General features: G+C 41.3%; 2 protein-coding genes across 4 annotated transcripts in view; one reads left to right on the top strand and one right to left on the bottom strand.

The window, feature by feature from the left end:
- Positions 1–506, bottom strand: part of SUPT7L (SPT7 like, STAGA complex subunit gamma) — a 19,462-nt gene extending 18,956 nt beyond the window's left edge. The window contains exon 1 of one of the 3 annotated variants that reach the window (XM_075749033.1): positions 402–506. The gene's annotated coding sequence lies outside the window, so the exon portion shown is untranslated. Of the gene's footprint in view, positions 1–37; positions 137–401 lie in introns of those variants that run through there. The other 2 variants (XM_075749035.1, XM_075749034.1) reach the window with 2 other exon arrangements.
- On the top strand, positions 470–17,896 carry SLC4A1AP (solute carrier family 4 member 1 adaptor protein). Its single transcript, XM_075749032.1, has 14 exons — positions 470–1,076; positions 1,920–2,106; positions 2,631–2,753; positions 3,591–3,651; positions 4,523–4,662; positions 4,802–4,962; positions 6,121–6,190; positions 9,413–9,602; positions 10,410–10,521; positions 11,120–11,354; positions 12,719–12,793; positions 13,844–13,914; positions 16,144–16,216; positions 17,463–17,896. The coding sequence occupies exons 1-14, from the start codon at positions 549–551 to the stop codon at positions 17,510–17,512; spliced, it is 2,076 nt and encodes a 691-aa protein (XP_075605147.1). The 5' UTR covers positions 470–548; the 3' UTR covers positions 17,513–17,896.
- The last annotated feature ends 1,685 nt before the right edge of the window (positions 17,897–19,581 follow it).

The raw sequence follows: 19,581 nt of genomic DNA on the forward strand, positions 1-19,581 counted from the left end.
TTATTTCTGTTTGTAACAGGAGTTAGTGCTGCTGCACCTGGGACAGGCCGGCACGTCGCTGAGCAGGACCCACGGCGCTCCCTCACTTGCGTGGAGAAACTCCGCGGGCCACACTCAGCTCGCTCGCCGCCTCCGCAAAGCCCCGCAACCCGCCCGCCTTCCTCGGGCCCCGCGGCCTCCCCTCACCGCGGCCCAAGCCCGCCCGCCCTGCGCGAAGCCCCCCCCGCCATACCCCGCAGTGCCCCCCGCCGCTCCGCACCCGGCCGCCGAGCCGGAAGTCGGCCCCGGTCCGCCACCAGAAGCGGCTCCCCCGCCACCAGAGCTCCTTCGCTCCCAGAGAGGTGAAGCGACCACCGCAACCTCTCCCGCTTCTTTTGTGGCCACGTCGCTCCCTGCCTCACCTCTTGCGCTACCTCGGGCGGCGGCTGAGGTCAGCGACGCCTTTCTCCGGAGCTGCGCGGCCCCCTGGAGCTACGCCCTACCCCCGGTACTGCAGCTGCGACGGTGCTCGTCCCCGGAGGACTCTATTTAGAAACGGACCCGGGAAGATGGCGGAGGCCATGGAGACGGAGGCGGCTGCCGAGCCCGCCGGCTTCAAGCGCCCGAGCCGCCCGCTGCCTGCCGCGTCCCGCTCCGCGGAGGGCGACGAACCGGGGCCCAGTCCGCCGCCCCCCGTCCGCCCGGCTGCTGCGCCGGCGGCACCACGCTACGAGGAGCCGCCGTGGGGCAGCCACCCGCCGGCCGGCGCCGGCTACGGGCTGGAGGTGCTGAAGGGCGGCGTGGTGCTGGGCTCGGTGCGGCTGGAGGGCGGCAGCTGGTTCCTGGTGGGGCGGCTGCCCGGCTGCGCCCTGGCCCTGGAGCACCCCTCGGTGTCGCGGCACCACGCCGTGCTGCAGTACCGCGGCGCAGGCTGCTCCCCCGACGGCCCCGATGCCGCCGGCTTCTACGTGTACGACCTGGGCAGCACCCACGGCACCTTCCTCAACAAGGCGCGGGTGCCGCCCCGCACCTACTGCCGGGTGCGGGTGGGCCACGGGCTCCGCTTCGGCGGCAGCTCCCGCCTCTTCCTCCTGCAGGTGGGTCGGGGCCCGGGCGGCCGCGCCGCGCTCCCTGGAGCGTGTGTGGGGTGACTCGTGTGGTAAAGGCTTCCCCGGATCGAGCTCAGGAATTTACCCGGCTCCCTCTCACCTCGCTGGCGTCTTGGGAGGGTGGAAGTCTCTGGGTTGTGAGGCGGTTTGGAAGCTTTGACAGCTGCCCAGTGCTGGTGTGGTTGTTTCTCTGGGGAAAAGCAATCAGCGGGGGGTATCCGCTGACGGCTCTGCGGTGAGGAGTGGGGCTGTGGGGTGTCCCCACCCTGGTGTGCTGGGCACAGGGTAGCTCTGCCGAGGGCTCAGCCTGAGAACAGGCAGGGCAGCTTCTGCTGGTGTGCAGTGAGTGCAAAAGGCATTTCTCTGTCAGCACAATGTATCAAGAAAGTCTCTCTGACAGTAGGATGCATCTGGAAAATAAAGCACTAATGTTTCTTTGTGATCAAGGGGAGCTTTTATTAGTAGGAACTTAGAAAGCACTTGGAGTGCCCTACATGCACTTCAGAGGTTTTGGTTGCTCATTTCTGAAATTCTCCCGTGTGGCACTGCCAAAAAAAACCCCACATAAATTGTGTTCTACCTTTAAAATGCAGTTATATTTGAGATTACACAGTAATGCTTGCTTCTCCCCCTCCTCCTCTTTAGAAAGGATATTAAAATTAATATATTTGGGGATCCAAATGATAAAAAATGGTCTAATAGTTCTATTTTTTGAAAAGCACTGTAATGAGTTGTTTATGTTATTGTACATAATCTGCCTGCGTGTTGAAAATCCTTTTTTTTTTTTTTCTTTTAAAATACACTTTTGTAAAGTTACTGTTTGTGACATAGGGACCCGAAGAGGACCAGGAGTCTGAGTCGGAACTAACTGTGACGCAACTGAAGGCACTGCGTAAGCAGCAGCAAGCAAAACTGGAAAAGACAATGTTGGGAGAGGACTCTGATGAGGAAGATGAAAAAGAGGAGAGAAGAAGCGAGAGAAGTCAAAGCAGTGATATGAGCTGCTCGTGGGGGATGGGTAAGTGATGATGCATAAATCAGCTGATACACCTTGGAAGGTCTTTAAGCCAGTTTTCAGTGAATACTAGGGTTGAAATTCTAGCTGGATGCCAAGTGTCCCAATCTAGTGGAAGTTGTTGAGTACAAATTAATCCTTTTCCTTTTCAAATGAAGAGTGCTGTGACAAGGCAAGCTTATATCTGGTGAAAAGTATGCTAGAGCTCCTTTTAAAATCATGGAGAAGGTAATTTGCCTGTGCCTATAAAAGGCCATGAAACTGGGAGTTTAAGCTAATGCTGTGTGTTTTGTTCCTGTGATACAGTGACATTCATCTGCGAAACGATATCTAACAATGGAATAACTAATAGCAAAAAAGAAGCAGGGTGGGTTTTTTGATTGGATGCAGAAATAATATTCAAGTTAAGGGACATAATTTTAGGATGATATAGTTGATACTTCTTTCAAACTAACGGAAGTTGAAATATACTGGTGTTCTCTTTCTAACATTTCACCATATTTTTTTGCACTTTTTATGTCTTCTAGGGGAGGATGCTGAGGAGGATGAGGTTGAAGAAAACCCTATTGCTATTGATTTTCAGGACGTACAGGATGCCTTCTATATGAAAGATCCTAGGAAGGCCTTACAGGGCTTTTTTGACAGAGAAGGTACTTTTTTGTTTAACTAAAATTGATTTTTTCTATCTAGCAAAGTGTGACATTTGTGTTACTGTTTTCCTTTAGGAATTAAGGTGTGGGAGCTAAACTTTTCTATTACATTGTGCGTAAGGTTTCTTGTTTGGTCAAGTTTGAGGGAGGTGTTTGGGTTTTGTTTTCTTAAAACTTAGCTCACCATTTTAGATCTGAGACTTAGTTACTAATTTCTAGACTGGGAGTTGCAGAGAGCACCTCATATTCCTCTGGGGTGACACTCAAACCACACTCATGTTTTGAAGTTATGATGAAAAATCCAAACCCATCAAATTCCAGACTGTTGTGTTTGGAGATGGCTATGATTGTGAGATAGAATTGGAAAGTATAAAAAGACAAAAGGCAATAATGAATCAATCTAAACTTTTGATGGTTGCTAGCAAAACTTAGAGATGACTCAATTTTTCACTTTAGCAAAGAATCTTCAAGATAAACAATATCTGTGAATCCAGATTGCATAACGTCATTACTTCAGTGTCATTCACTTTAATACGTGTAGATGTAACATTGTTTTTCTTTTGAGTTACATATTCCTGAACAGGACACTTACAGATTTTTGATCTGAAAAAGCCTTGATTGTGGAAAAAACAACAACAAATGAGCATAATATCAACTGAAGATCCTATGGCTTAAAAAAAAAGAAAAAAAAAAAAGGGGGGGCAAATTCAGTCCTTTGATATGTAACAAAGGCATTTTATCTCTTTTGTTTAACCATGACATTCCTCTCTGCTGTAAAGATTATACCTGCTAATTTCAATTTTGGTAACTATATCAACTTTTTCTTTTCCTCTCTAGGAGAAGAGTTAGAATATGAATATGATGATCGTGGGCACAACAGCTGGCTATGCAGGATCAAGTATGTATATCTCCATTCACTTTTGTACATAGAAGCTGGCTTCGTTGACCTCACAAACAAAAACTGAAAGAATTGTCTTGTCCCACTTGCCAAGGAGGCCAGCTGGAATTAGACCTAAGCCTTGATACTGAGACAGAAGTTCGAGGATCAGTGCCTAGCTCAGTGTCTGCGCTCCTTTCTGGTGTGGCAGCATTTGGTGTTCCTTAGAAATGAAAATCAGGAAAGCAATTCTTTCAATTCCCCTTCTTTTGAGAAATACGTGAAATTTAAATACAAGAGAAGAAAGTGGGAGACAGTATCTTTTAATTCCTGATGAGAGACAAAAAAATAATTCTACTGTGTACCCAGTTTCAGTTCTTTTATGGTATAAAGCAGATGGGTTCCTGGAAGAGGCCACTAACATCATTCTTTTATTAGACAAGAGAAGGTGAGGTGGAAATTAAGTCGACAGGATAGATCTTGAATAGATAGATACAACATTTCAATGACTGTACTGCTTCAGAAACCTTTGTTTCAGCATGGTGTAAACTATTTGTTACTGGTGTTACATAGATGCAACATACTGGTGCTTCAAATGATTTGGGTATTGATGTTTAGCCTTTTAACTTCTTGTATTCCCAGTGGAATGAACATAGGAAGAATTATTGTTTGGACTAATGAAATAAAAAATTACTCGCGTGCTTTACGAAATCCCTGCTTGTGTTTTGATTAGTACTGTATGAAACGAAAAGTGAAAATACTTAACTGACACAATAAAAAGACTAGAATGCAATGGAAAGAACAATGCCAATGTGATAAATACAATATCTGAGTAGCGTCTGTGAAAAGCTGTTTGTATTGGAGCTGTCCTCTGATCCTTCGAATTGAACAGGTTGCCCGTGGATGATGCATCAGGGAAGCAGCTGGTGGCAGAGGTTCTCCATTCAGGAAAGAAGAAGGAAGCAATGATACAGTGTGCACTGGAGGCTTGCAGGTTACTTGATGCTCGGGGAGTACTGAGGCAAGAAGCAGGTGAATAACCAGTCAAATGCTGTGATTGTCCTAAAAGCCCTAAACTAAGGATTTGAGATAGCAATAAAATGAATTCAAAATAGCTCCATGGTATGCAAATTTTTTTTTTTTTTCTTGCCCTCTCCTTTACCTTTCCCAGTATCCCGAAAAAGGAAATCAAAGAACTGGGAAGATGAGGATTTTTATGACAGTGATGATGACACCTTCCTTGATCGAACTGGTGCTGTAGAAAAGAAACGACTGAACAGAATGAAAAAAGCTGGTAAAATAGAAGAAAAACCAGAGACTTATGACTCCCTGGTAAGAAGAATTATTATGGCATGCTAGGCTTATTGTCTCATGCGTGTATTGTTACTAAGAAGGAAAATAAAAAATATTTCTTGATCTTTTTGTTAGCGTGAACTCTTAGTATCATTTCAGACCTTTAGATATTAACTGGCCAAGTTAGAATAAAATCGGACTAGATTTGTTGATTGTAGGATGAGAGGCTTTCTGAGGTTTTGAGAGGGGGAAAAATAGATATAGAAGAAATCTTTAGACTTTTTTAACAACAGCAACAAAAAGTGATTTGTTATTTCAGTTGAGTACTTAGTATCCACGTCACAGAAACCATCATTGTGACTGCTACTGACTGGCACGCATCTGCTACCTCAAGCAAACAGGATGGATGGCCAAAGAGAATGAACTACCCTGTTACGGGAAAGTGTCATGGCTTAAGACCAAGTCAATCTGCTAAAAAAGTAGTCAGCAGCTGCTTGTGTTGTCCCTTCCCTGGAGAACAGGCTTCAGTCCTTGAATTCTGTCACTGTGTACAAGACTTTTATTTGTCATAAACTAGGGGAGGCAAGAGCACTTTGCAACTCTGAATAGTGGGGTTTTTGCTTTGTGGACAATATCTGTAAATACCTAAAAAAACTGCTTACGTTATTAAAGTGGAAGCATACTACCTTGCTTTTGCCTGTGTAGTATTGCCTTCTACTTAATGGATCATAACAGTGGATGAATGAAGCACCGGAACATGATAGTTGTAAAATAGCTTTAAACCATCAGAAAATAATTACAAGCTTTCCAGTGCACATCACAAAGAAAGATCTCATTCTGCTTCAAAGAATAAGCAGCTTGTACTGACCAGGGTATGACGACTAAAAGTCCTACGCAAACAATAGGGTGTGGGGGGAGCAGGGGTAGGGATGGTTGGAGGATCACAGTGGTGGTATAACATTGCTGTGGAAGCATTATACGTATTTTTCTGTTTCAGAAAATTATTTGAACAGTATATGAAAAGACTGATAAGTTGTTTAGGAACAATCTAGACTATATTTTTTTTCAGCCCAGGAACTCCTGGTCAAAGATCAGAAATAGAAAAATGGAGGTAATTTGGTAGGATATTTGAGTAACTCTTAAAACGGGATTTTTAAGAAGATAAAAAGATCTTCTAAGCATCTTGTTCTTTCATAGGTCACAAAGCTGAATGAAGCTGAAAATGAGCTTTCTGAGATAACGGAGAAGCTAAAGGCTTCAGGGAAAGGTAAGGCATGAAGTTTATCTGATCACAGTGCCTTCCATAAAGAACAGTATAGAGATTAAAATGTATCTTGTGGATATCTGTAATATCTAAGTTAAGGTAAGGAGGTGAGTGTATAAGCTCCTGGAGCTTAAGAGGGGTGAGCATTATTACTGTTTATCTGCCCATATTAATGAAACTGACCCAATTTGAGGAACACTTTTTTTTCTACTCCCTCCAAAACCATTTATAAGGGAAGAACAAAAAACTGACAGGAGAGCCAGTATCTTTTATTTCACTTCTTTCATTCCAAATGCACCTTAAAAAGGCAAGGTGGGAAAAGAGAAATGTGGAGTCAAAGCAGTTGATGCTTAGCCTGTACGTTCAGTGAACTTGCTAGCTTATGAGGGTGCCATTCAGGTTCTAGGGTTATGTCTTTGTGTACAAAGGTAGAGCCTTTCCAAAGTGGTGACTGTGTCTGGTAGTGAGTTAGATTTAAAAGCTTGCCATACAAATAACTGCATTTGTTACTGCTGATGTCTTATGGAATGAAAGAAAGGCATGAAGGAAATGTGTTTGGGCTGGTTGTTTGTACAAAAAAGCTTTTTAACAGAGTTGGCACTAATAAAGGTTGCAATGTCAGTTTGTCAGAAGAATTTCTCTCCAGGAAGCCTAGCAGCAATCTGACAGCTGGGCTATCTTTTGTGCATTATACAGGTATGTTTCTCTCCAGTAATTCAGCCCCACACTGAAACTCATTTGTATCAGCAGTTTTGTTGGTGATTGATTATACCAGATCACTGTTCAGAAAACCTTACTGTTCCGCTGAGCATTCGAACTGATGGGTCAGTTCAGCGTTTGAAGGAATTGTTTTCAGCATGACTGTACTGATAAGTAGTTAACAATCAGCTAGCAGTAGAAGCTAATGCTTTATCTTGTCTGAGACATGTAATTCCAAGCTTTCATATGTTATGATGCCTTTGTTTCTCCTGATACTGTTTCTTAACAACACTGCTAAATCATATTGTAGTAGGGACTGGGAGAAGGAAGAATCAATTCATTTATAGACTTCTACTAACAGCATACAATTCTGATATATGTTACCATGGTTAGGTAAATTGTAACTGGTTACACAGCTAGTTTAGAGCCTTGGAAAATACTGCAGTCTCAGCACTTATTGCAATACAGTGTAATTCAGTATTGGATGGGAATCTCCTAAAACTAGGCCAGGATAAAACATAGTGAATATTGCATCATCAGGTACTTTGTTTTCTCTGATTTCTTTGGATGCCTTGGATTAATAACAGATGTTGAGTACAAGTGTAAGCCAAGAACATGGGTATTCATCATGGATGATTCTTACCACTGTCATGAGCTGTCTGGCAAAGCTGCTGCATTACATACAGTTCTGAAACCTTAACGCGCTTTTGCTTGCTCAGAACGATTATTTGTAGCCTAAGGGCGAGAGGTAGAGATACCAATGAGTGAATGACAGGCTAAATTGCAACACCTCTTACCAAGCACTTGGGAGGAATTAAGTGGTTGTCCAAGATCGTAGTAGAAGTTCACAAATTGTTCTCTGGAGTTCTTCAGAATTAACTACTGATGGACTGGCTTGATATCTCTTATTCACTGATGCAGCTGAATGAAAATCAAGTACATAGAGCTCTTCAGTCTCATCTTTGGTTGCCTGTTCAGAAGAAAATTATCAATAAGTTGATGGTGCAGTAAATAGCCCTATAGCTTTTTCCCCTGGAATATAAAGTATAATAGTCATGATTGATTTACTTCCTAGCAATGTCAAATTTTACTTCAATAGCGTAGAAAGCTGCTGCAACACATACTGAATGCTAACAGTAACCCTGTAAGCTGAACTACCTGATCTTAGGCACTGTTGGTGAAATCAAGCAGAGAATCCTATTTGCAAGAAGGATAATCTGACTCACAGCAGATCGCACACTATTGAAGCACTCTTACACTGTTCCGCAGCTAAAGAAGCAAGCTGTGGAACTGTACCTTTAATTGTTCTGAATTATCTGTCTAGACACTAAACGTTATCTTTGAAATTTGGTGTTTAAATCAAATTATCATTCTGCTGACCTCCTGCCTGCTAGGAGTTTCAAACTGTTATCAATACCTTTTCATTGATGATTTTTTGTCTCAGCCCATACAAATACTGTAGAGGAAAAAGAAGGGTATTTCTATCTGAATTTCTTTTATGACATGTTTTGTCATCATTTATATTTGCATGGAGGTGAATGCTACAACTGTTTCTTATCTTTTGGAGCCTTTTAATTCTGTATATCTTTGAACAGTTACTGTTGTGGCTTTGATATATTTGCAGATTGTAAACTGTTTTGTAAACTGATAAGCAATGTCCTTTTCAATTTAATCCATTTGTAAACATGAGACTTTTCTCTAAATATTAAAGTCATGTAAAACTGCTTGAATATGTACTCTTAACAATAACTTATACTATTTTATTTGTACACATTTAAAATTTCAAGTGCTTCTTAATTAGCTCAAGCTGAACTGAAAACAACTCATTGGTCACAATTATTCTTGTACATATATACATAAATGCTTATAATGCAGCAAACAAATATCATATTTGCCACTTTTCATACAATATTAACTGCCTCTCAAAAGGCTCATTAAAATTCTAGCAGCAATGTTTTTCTGTTTGCCTCCAAGTTATTTTTGAACACAATATAAAAACTTCTGAAGCATTGTTCAAGCCCAAGAAATGAGTTTTCTTGGGGTTTTTTGTTTGTCATCCAGGGGTAGGAGGCAGCATCGTGCGTTGATTCATTTTGAGCTTTGCAAATGTTACTACATAAACATTCCAGGAAAGCCAAAATGGGATTCCCTGTGCAGTGTGGGATTCTTTGTAGCTGTATTTATTTTAGTCTGTGACTACAAAAAGAACCCCTAAGCCACTTTTTTAGGGATGGCAGATATCGCAGTGAGATGAACAACCTAGAATAGAGACAGTTACCCGTAAGAAACAGTCAGTTTTAGGAGAGGTTTTATTATGTAAGTGGATTAAAGTTTACTGTACGGCTATGTTAGGAGAAATGCTTTCATCTTTCTAGGGCTAACAACCTTCATTATTTCACCATTCAACAGAAACTTGCAGAGAGGATAGTTGTTCATATCTACCTATTCTCTAAAGGTAGGGCTTGATGAGTACAACTTTCATCTCCCCACCTGTAACAGTACGTATCTTCCCTTTATCTTGCCTAGTCCAGTCCCAGCCAGCAGCTCAAGATTCCTTGGACGAATTCATGACCGAAATAAAATCAGGATGCACCTTGGACAGCGTGGCACGAAAGAAGCTTCACTTGCGGTCGTTTGAACTGAAGAAAGAGCAACAGAGACTGAAAGGGTTAATAAAGCTTGTCAAGCCTGCAGAACTGCCTGAGCTGAAGCCCCAGTAAGTCTTGGCTAAAGTGTACAACGATTACTTTTACATTGTTATCATCTGTAGGCAGTTGTGTAAGCCCAGTAAATAGACAGCTTTCCAAACACAAAAGCAGGATGGCCTTCCAAACTACCTGGCTCATCTCTTTAAAGAGCCACTGTGCCTTTTAGATGTTGCAGCATCTATGGTTGAGGCAGATGCACCACAAAGCTGGAGTAAGATAAGCTCACACTGGGAGGATGAGAGGGGGAAGGGATTGGAAGCATGGTGTCAGATTTTTTTTAATTGTTTTTTTTCCCCAACCTGCATCCAAAAGGAACTGAAGAATTTTACAGGCATTATGTACACCATGAAAACCACTTTTAACTCCATGAAATGTACCTTAAAGTCAAGTGTAGTGGCTGTTCAACCACTGCAATTCAAGAGGGCATGTGCTGGGTTCATCATTTGCTAGTGGCAGCTTGATTAGAGGTTTAATTACTTAATTAATTTACTTAAATTGAAGTTTGGCTTCTGAGTGTGTTTTTATATATACATATGTAATTATGTGTGTGCAATTAAATTTAAGGGAGTCTGTGTGATAAATTTTTTTTCTTATTTATTTTTTGCTTCCTGTTATGGCAAGTATCTGACTTCTACATGTATGTAGGGTGGAGGGGTCATCTCCTGCAGTTTCTTCCTTGGATGTTGTGAATGAGAGAGTACTAAAAGGATTTTTATATATCCACTTCTAATTTGCAGATTTTTTTTTTCATTTGTAAATATAAGACTTGTTTGATACTGTGTACATGCTTTTCCTTTATATCTGATTTTTATTAGGAGTGGAAGTAACAGTCTGGAAGCAGAGAGCAAACCTAAAAAGATCACCCTGCCTCTCTTTGGTGCAATGAAAGGGGGGAGCAAATTCAAGCTGAAAACTGGAAGCCTGGGGGTAAGTTGGTGCTGCAAGTCAGAGGCTGTTTCTCACACACCTTCTCAGGCTATGGAGGCTGTAGGTGGCAACCATGTCTTCTCACATGCATGGAAACAGCAGGGAGGTGCAAGCTTGCAACAGTGGAAGGTGCACAGGGCAGCAAGCAGTGGCTGTTGGATGTTGTTTACTGCCAGCAGTTGCCATTCTCTGCCCTTGTACAGCTGGTCTCCTGGGGCACAGGTGCGGTCAAAAGGCAGTGGATCAGGTAGAGCAGTCTGGGGACATCAGGCTGAACCACTGCTATGCCTCAGCAGCTGGTCCTTCATTTTCCTTTGTTTTTCTTGATCTTGTAGCTAAGATCATATCCGAGATTGATTCAGTTTCCAGTGTCCCTCTTACAAAAAGACTGCACTCCTTGTCTATGGACTGGACATATTTTTTCATCTTCCATCTCTACTAATAACTTTTCCTTAAAACCTAACTATTCTTCACCCTGAGAGTGTTTCCTTACTAGCTGCCTCTGTGACAGTAATATAGGTGCTGTCTTCTGTAATGAGTATCTGTGACATCTACCTCCATTTGTCTTAGCACTGATGCACAAGTCTCTCTCCCGCAGAAGTTGCCTGTTAAGCGTCCAGACATCCCTGAAAGCTTGTTAAAAATGAAAGATGATGAACCGGAGGAAGAGGAAGAAGAAGAGGAAATGGAGGAGGAGCAAGGAGTAGAGGCAATAAACAGCAGAGCATCAAACCCCGAAATGAAAATGACAACAGAGGAAGACACAGGAAAAGAAACTAATGCTCCCAATGGTTCTCCTTGCAATAACAAGAATCCAGAATCCCTTCAGGATGGTAAACCATTGTTTTTTATTTTTCCAGTAATGAAGCTGAGTCTATTACTGCTGAATTTTTCAGAGCCATGTGAATCTCCTAAGGTCTGAGGCGCAGGTTATCCAGCAGGTTCCTTTTTCATAGATTTTTGCCATGAGTCCAGAGTGCGTGTGCCAACAGCTGAGTTTCACGTGGTTCCAGTTGAAATTCCACTTGGCAGTGCAGTCAGTTTTTCATGCTTTTGGTGGAATAGAAGAAATCTCCTGGACTCAAGAAAGGTCTTATTTTGATAAGCCATGCTTTCATTAGAATGAGTGTCTATATGAAAACTACAATGTGTTGTTGGCAGGGGAGTGACTTAATAAGAAAACAAATGTCTGTGTAAAGCTTCAGATCCATTTGTAAGGAGGAAAAATAATTTAAAAGTGGTAATGGAGAAGTATCTTCCTTGTATCAGTGTGGTTTATTTCAAGTCCCTCCTTTTCCAGATCAGCTTGATGCATTTGAAAAATCAGTAATGATGTTTCTCAGTAAATGATGTGTTTGATGGCAGAAACCAAATTCTAACTTTTTGTCTTAACGCTGGACAGGTTGCTCTTGAAAAGTATTTTTTAACTGATTGCAAGTTTGTCTTTAATATTGTATTGTAATGTGGTTTAACCCCAGCCAGTAACTAAGCACCATGCAGCTGCTTGCTCACCCCTCCCTCCTTAGTGGGATGGGGAGAAGAATGCAAAAAAAACTCCAACAAAAACCCCACAAAACTTGTGGGCTGAGATAAAGACAGTTTAATAGGATAACAAAGAAAGAGAAGAATAATAATATATCTAAAACAAGCAATGCACAAATGCAATTGCTTACCACATGTGAAAGGGCAAAAAAACCCCAATGCCCAGTCTGTTTCCGAGCAGCGATCCTGCCTCCCAGCTAGCTTCCTCAGTTCTACCTGGAGCATGATGTTACATGGCAGGGAATGTCCCTTTGGCCAGTCTGGGTCAGCTGTCCTGGCTGTGCTCTCCCAGCTTCTGGTGCACCTGGCAGGGCACAGTGAGAAGCTGAAAAGTCCTTGACTTAGTGTAGACACTGCAACTACCTAGCAACAACTAAAAACATGAGTGTGTCATCAACATTATTCTCATACTAAATCCAAAACGCAGCAGTGTACCAGCCTACTAGAAAGAAAAAAAAAAAGAAAAAGCTTCCACTCTCTCTCAGTGGAAGCTGGGACAGGTGGACAAAATAATTTGGAGGACTTTTGAGAGAAGAGTTTTTTCGGAGACAAATGTAGTGAATTGCCTTTTGTACTTTGTCTCAGGGATGCTAGTGCTCCACTCATCAGAGTTACTGCAGAGTGCTCACCTAACTCTTTCTTTTTTCTTCTACAGAGGTTCGTTTTCTGCCTGAGCCAAAGATACTAAGGAATAAATCTCAGATGGGACCCTCACAAGATAAATCTCAAGGTGAGCAATACAATTTAGATTCTATTGTACAGTAGCATGTGGGTTTAGAAACTGCCTATACTTGTCTTCTGTCAGTATAAGGAAACTAAGCCTGGTCTAGAACTGAAAGAATCTAGAATTGAAACGAAGGAATGTGTTTTGCTTGGGAAGTGGTAAGTGCATGGTGAAGACAGGTCACTTCAACTATGTTTCAGTTCTCCTTGCTTTTCATAGTCATTAACTGCTTTGAGATTCTTTGTTTCTAAAAAATAGCATGAGAAGGGAAGAAAAATTATTTTAATTTAGGAGCATAAATGTAATGGTTTTTTCCTCCCTTATTCTCTTGCAGTAGCTCTTAAGACTACAGTACGACAGAACATTCTTTTATAAAGTCACAAATACTATATAACGTTAGCTAACAATCTGTTAATGGCCCCGATGACCGCTCTACATGTACAGAGAAAAATAAATAAATCAGATCCTCAAAATGAAGACACTTTGGTTTACTAAACATATGGAGGAGATCTGTATGAATTTTCTATTTTTTCATAACCCAGACTCTTAAGAATGTCATCCTGTCCTCATAATCTCATCCATAGACTTAAGATGCAAGAGTCTCAATATTTCAGATTAAGTGGCAGAAAAACAAGGCATACTTCTGTCTCTTCTGTATTCCTCTCACCTATGTCACTGTAAAGTTTTGGGTTGTTTTTTTTTTAAATAAGGCATATTGGTCCTGCACATTTCCTACTGTTTCCTTCTAAATCAGTCACTGCAGTGATTACAGATAGAGAATATGTTTTAGAAAATAAACATCTGCCATTAACTGAAATGTGTTACAGAATCCCAAATAGAAGACCTTATTAAACCGCATTCAGGTAGGTGACTGACAGTCTAGTAAACATAAATTCTATGAAAAATAAAAAAGATGTTCAGCAGTCTTATTAATTTTGTTGCAGTGAGCTGTCTTGGATTTCCTTTTGGATTTATCCATTTTTATGTGAACTTCCTTATTTCTGATAGAATTGCTCATTTGTGATGTGTCATGAAACAAATCTTCTTTCTTCCCAGCATCTGAGGCAGTATGTAAAGAACCTGAAGAGGCATCTGAGAAAGTTAAGAAAATCAATAGCTCAAGCAAGGTCAGTTATGACAGTGTGACACCTGCAGCTTAAGAGTTTCAGGAAATTGTTTAGTAGGCTTGTTTTTAGTGAAATACTATCAATTTGATTGAGTATGACTTGGTGATAGTAGTGCTTTTCTGCTAAGGCCCAAATGTAGAACCACACACTGCCATTGGACACAGATTTTGGAGTCTCCAATGAAAAGGTAAAGCACAGCATTTCAAGCATGATAGAGGCTCTCAATTCAATCACAAATTTATTTTTTTACCTTTTCACTTGGCAGTTAGCCTCTTCTAATTGCTGCATCTCCTGTATCACAAGTGTTGAAGAACATAGGTGTTCTCTGGGTTTTGGAATGGCATTGCAAAACTTTCCTTGGAGAGTAGCTTTGGAAGCATGTGTTGGCCAACACAGACCATGCTGTACTAAAGTTGTAGCTAGTCTGTATTGCCATTATCAAACCTCATCCTGCTCTGTAAGTTGTGGAAAGAGATAAGTCTAAAAGATTATTGTCTTTTGCAACCAAATTATTACTAAATTTCAGTGGATGTACCAGATAACAGCATTCCTCCCGGGGGTAAGATTTGTATTAAAATGTAAAATATGTGAGCCCTGCACATTTTGGGACTCAGGCAATTGTTGCCTTCCTGGAGGTGGGAAGGAACTTCTCGGACAGCCTGCTCTTAGCCTAACGATTTTTGTGAGGCTCTACCCTTTAGAATGCATCCCACCCTTCTGCTGACTGCCATCAAAGAAGATTACTATACTTGGTGGGCCATGAGTTCTGACCATTATGATGATTTCTTTGTGGTGGCCATCTAATTTTAGCCCTGCACCGCTTACTTAAAGAAACTTAACTCCCTGCAGCTTGTGTGTGGTAACTGCCGCCTTGTTAGTCCTGGCAAAAGACCCAAGGATTGGGTAGGCACAGCCTTTAGATTTGTCCTTTGTTGCTGGCCTATAAAGCACATTGATAAAGAAAGCAAGAGTAAATTTATACTGTTAAAGCCCAAGTTACAGCATTTCTATGAATATGGGAGAACAAGGCAGCTTCTCATGCTGAGCTGGTCAAGTCAGCAGAGTTCACTCTTAACACTGAGCATTCTCCAAATGCCAGATGGCTTAGCTGTATTCTTTCTCCCATCACAAATCACTTTTTCCACATGCTGTCTCTGCCTTTGGGCTCAGATCTTGCATGGAAAATATCAACCAGAAGTCAGCTTTTTTTTCTTTCTTTTTCTTTCTCTTTTAATATTTGAGGAATAACTTTGAATCATGTAAAACTGGAAAAACAATTTTAAAGTGACTGTTCACAAGCCATATTTAAAAACAGTTCAACTCTGCAGTCTAATGTTTTGGAAAACATTAGTCTTCCAAAAGAACTGTTCTAGAGGATAATTTGGGAAGGAAAGTTTTTGAGGGAATCAAAAATTGCTTCATGTGCATAACTTAAGACTGTGTCATGATACTACAGAATAATGCAAATCAGTGCTGAGTAATTTGGCTATATTTTGAGCTCTTAAGTCTTGCTCTCTACAGTTGTATGAATTTTTTTTTTATAGCTGTTTTGAAGTTGTTGAAAACAAAATTTGTTGAGAAAATGATGCTGATGTGGCAAAACTTAAAAATCTAGGAACAAAAAGACATTGCTGTGTCAACATTTGAATTGCGAGTGACCTGTTCCAATTTGCTTTAAACTTTTCAATGATGCCAGTGAAATGTGAAAAATTTGTGTTTTTTCTTTTCTTTTGAAAAACTCAGTGACCCCTATATAACAGCTGAACTTTTATATGCTCCACTTTTAAAGTCTCCTTAAACCCATACCTGCAGTGGGATGGCACGTTGAAATCAGTAAAGTGCTGCTTGAAAATCCTACTCTAAAGCTTTTCTCTGCATGAATAAATTCTGTGTCAAATGATACTAACAAACATTAAGATGACAAGATTTAAACCATCGAGAAGTGGACAGTTGGCAGTGGTCCTGCTTTGATGGGGAGATTGGACTGGATCACCTCCAGAGGTCCCATCTAACCAGCATTTCTATTATTCTGTGACTCTACTGGGAATAAACTGGATCTATTGAGGGTTTGATATTTCTTCTTTCCTCTGTATTATTGTTTTCACCCCTGACTCTCATAGAAATAACCCTCACCTTCCGGTATTTGTCTCTGAATTAATGAGAAACTCAGTGGCTGTGACACATTGCTGGAGAGCTGCAGCACCTTTAAAATCTTTTCTCCTTTTCCAGGTCCAACAACCTTTCTTTTCCAAACAGTACCCAGATGATGACCCAGACTACTGCATATGGATTCCACCTGCAGGTATCAACCATTTCCATTTTTAGTCTTGTATCTGAAGAATCTTCCTAATAAGTAGTCAGGGTGTCCTTGTAACTTCTTGAGGAAAACGTAATTCAGGAATACTGTACTCAGAACCTGATGTTTTCTGGCATGTTATGCCCCACATTTGTTGTATCGCCATGCAAGTCTTGCAGTGAAATACAGACCATATCTGTAGTAGCTTCATCTCAATGGATGGATACACCTGAGGTTTGTTTCCAGTTTTGTAACACCTGAAAGAACGAACTCCATTCACACCTAGTGATACGATGATGTAGTTGAAAGACAAGCTCAAACCTTCACTAGAGAGAAATGCTCCAGCAATCTTAGTATTCTCGGTTTTCATAGAAGTCTGGGAAATCTGAAAATCTTCTTTGTGGATTTTTGCAAAAGTATTGGAATACAAACTTTGGGCAATGTGTTTTGGAGAGAAGTCTTGGTGGTGCTTTGGTGAAGGCACTGAATAACTGATGCACGCATCCAATATACGTTAAAGTTGAACACATTTTTTATTTTAGTTCCAGAGTGGTTTTAGCTACGTGAGGTTATTCTTAAACAGTGTAATGAATTTTCTGTTTCTCTAAAATGGAAAATTCATTTTCATACATTGAGGTTTTCATAGTAAGTTCAAAGCTTAGCTTGCATTTGGTAAATTCATTACTATACTTTTTTAAGGCTGTTTCAGACTTATAATGTAGATAGGCTGTAAAGGGAGTAAGAAAAATGAGAGTAAATTTCACTGAAGAAAACTATAATCTGGTGAATCATCCTTTAATGAAAAGACTGTACTTCTTTGGCATATGAATCTACTGGAACAAAATACCTGATTCCGTAACTCAGAGGTCTGATCTGGGATAGCCAAGCGAGCTGTGTCCATAAGAGGGAGCTCCTTTTTCTGTCTCTGCCTGCTAATAATCAGATTTATCTTCTGCCTAAGCTGGCATAATGAAGAAACCAGAGGGAAGAAAAAAAAAGGGGGGGGGGGGGGAAATAAAATAAAAATACCCACCAAACCCAGGAATATATGATGTAATCTTGACACTATTAGTAAGGTTAAGAGGAATTATAAGTATAAATCAAAAGACTATTGGAATTGTAATATCCAGTCTGACTTACCCTCTTTGTGCTTGTCTGACTGGTGCTGCCTAGAGACTATTTCATATTTGGATACAAATTTATCTTGTATGAGAGGGGAAAACAAATAATGCGACTCTTCTTTCTCCATTAGGTCAAAGTGGTGATGGCAAGACTCATCTCAATGAAAAATACGGCTATTGAGCTTCAAGTGCTCCAGAGTACGTCTGAGGTGTGAAGTACTGCTCTATTCTGGACTCTTTCACCACACGTTAAGTGAGGGATAAAAGTTTTTTTCCAGACACTGTTCCAAATTCAAGGGCATCGGCAGCCACTCTGGCTGTTAGCTCTCCCTGTGTGTCCTCTGTTTGTCTTCTAGATACTTTTTTAAAAGTAAAAGCCCACATATTATTCTGTCTCTTATTCTGCTTTTAGCCTTGTCCTTTTTATTTGGCTTATAACTGTAGGCTCATTTTTCCCTTTTGTAAATAAAAATATACAAAAAGTATTAAAAAATACACCTCCATATACTTACAGGCTTGATAAAATTTATTCATGTTGGTTTTATGCAATTAAAATGAGAAACACTACTGGTTTGCTTCTGTGGCTGCTGTTTGAAAATACTGTCATGGTAAACACAACCTAAAACTTGAGATGGGGTGGTTTTTTCTTTCCTATGGAAAAAAAACCCTATTTTGGAAAGAAAACTGTTTTCACTCCTCCGTTGTGCAGCTGCTGGAATACTGGGTATGGAGTGAACTGGAAATGGTGAGTGCACAGTGTTATAAAGGTGTAGAAACACTGAAGAACTGTAGAGGCTGGCGCTGCTTATCTTGAATCAGAGAGTGACAGAAGAAATGATGGAAGAGTATCCTGGAAAAGCTTATAATGAAGCCTGTTCTGTCACAACACACGAGCAAAGCACCATCTTAAAGAGCTGGCATGGTTCAAATTATCTTCTTGATAGGTTAATGCAGTTTTGAATATCAATATAACTAGGCTATGAAATTCTTCACCATCAAAGGTTGTTAGAGCTATAAATAAAGTAAGGTTCAAAGAGCAAACGGGCATCTTTTTATAAAGAGGTGACAGTGCTGCAAGTATTGGCTGGAAGGACCCAACCCTTTCCCCATAACCCACAGCGTCTCAGTGCAGGAAACCTCCTCCTGCTACAGCAATAGCAGCCTGCACCTAGAGGAGGAGGCCCCACCTCTTTTTATACTGTGCTCTGATTGGCTGCTTGCCATTTTGTTTCTGACACTGTCCTACTCACTTGATCTCAGAACACCCTCTGATTGGCTGCCCCTTTCCTTTGGACCGGGAGGTCCTCAAGTATAACAAATAGGCTTTTCTGTCTCATATATGAATATATATATATCTGAAGGAGGATACAAATATATATAAAAATATTTGTGTTATTCATGGATCCAATTTCTATATGTATTTATGTGTGTGCCTATTTAGTGTGTATATACTATATATATATAAAAAAAATTATAATTTAGATATACATCCATTAAAGGGCAGGTACAAATTGGATAAACATTCTTTAATAAGAGGTAATGAAATGCATAATGGCAGTTTAAATGTGAATGGAAGTAATTAAACAAAAGCAAAGGGCAGGTTCATGCCCCTCACTTTCCGAGGCTGTGGATCAAGCCCTGTTTGGGGTGTGAGGGGAGTTAAAGAGGGCAGGGCGGTGTGAGCAAGCTGGAGCGTGCCCCAGGGCTGTAGACCCCCCCCAAGGAGGCCACCAAGATGCTGCCAGGGGCCTGGGACACTGCCAGGCCTGCCTGTCCCTGCCCAGCCCCCCAGGCTCTCAGGTTAAAATGGATCTTTTCTGTTTGTGGCACTTAGAGTCAAGCCTTTAACTTTGAAGCAGCGCTTTCCTCCAAAATGCAAGTACCGCTAGGATTTGGGACCTGAAGACCCCAACATGGTAACATGGTCATCACCCATCAGCTCCCCTAAATAGTCACCAGCTGGGGGGATCCATTCCCCTGGGTGACTCACAATTGTCCCAGAACCTGTCCTGTGATAAAGGCAAGGGTCATGCAGGGCATCTGAGAGGCTGTAAAGCTCTCGGCACAAGCATACAGCGGCAGGAAAGCTGCAGAAGCGCTACTGTTGCGCTCCAGGGTCAGATGTCCTTCAGCATGCTTCCACCGGACAGTGGTGGCATCCTCATGGATAAATTGCAGGAGGGCACGTCAGAAGCTGGGGAGAAGGGATAACCGTACAGCTCCTCTGGTTCCACCATGGTAACGCTGGAG

This window comes from Balearica regulorum, chromosome 3, assembly GCF_011004875.1.
Source record: "Balearica regulorum gibbericeps isolate bBalReg1 chromosome 3, bBalReg1.pri, whole genome shotgun sequence".
NCBI lineage: Eukaryota > Metazoa > Chordata > Aves > Gruiformes > Gruidae > Balearica > Balearica regulorum.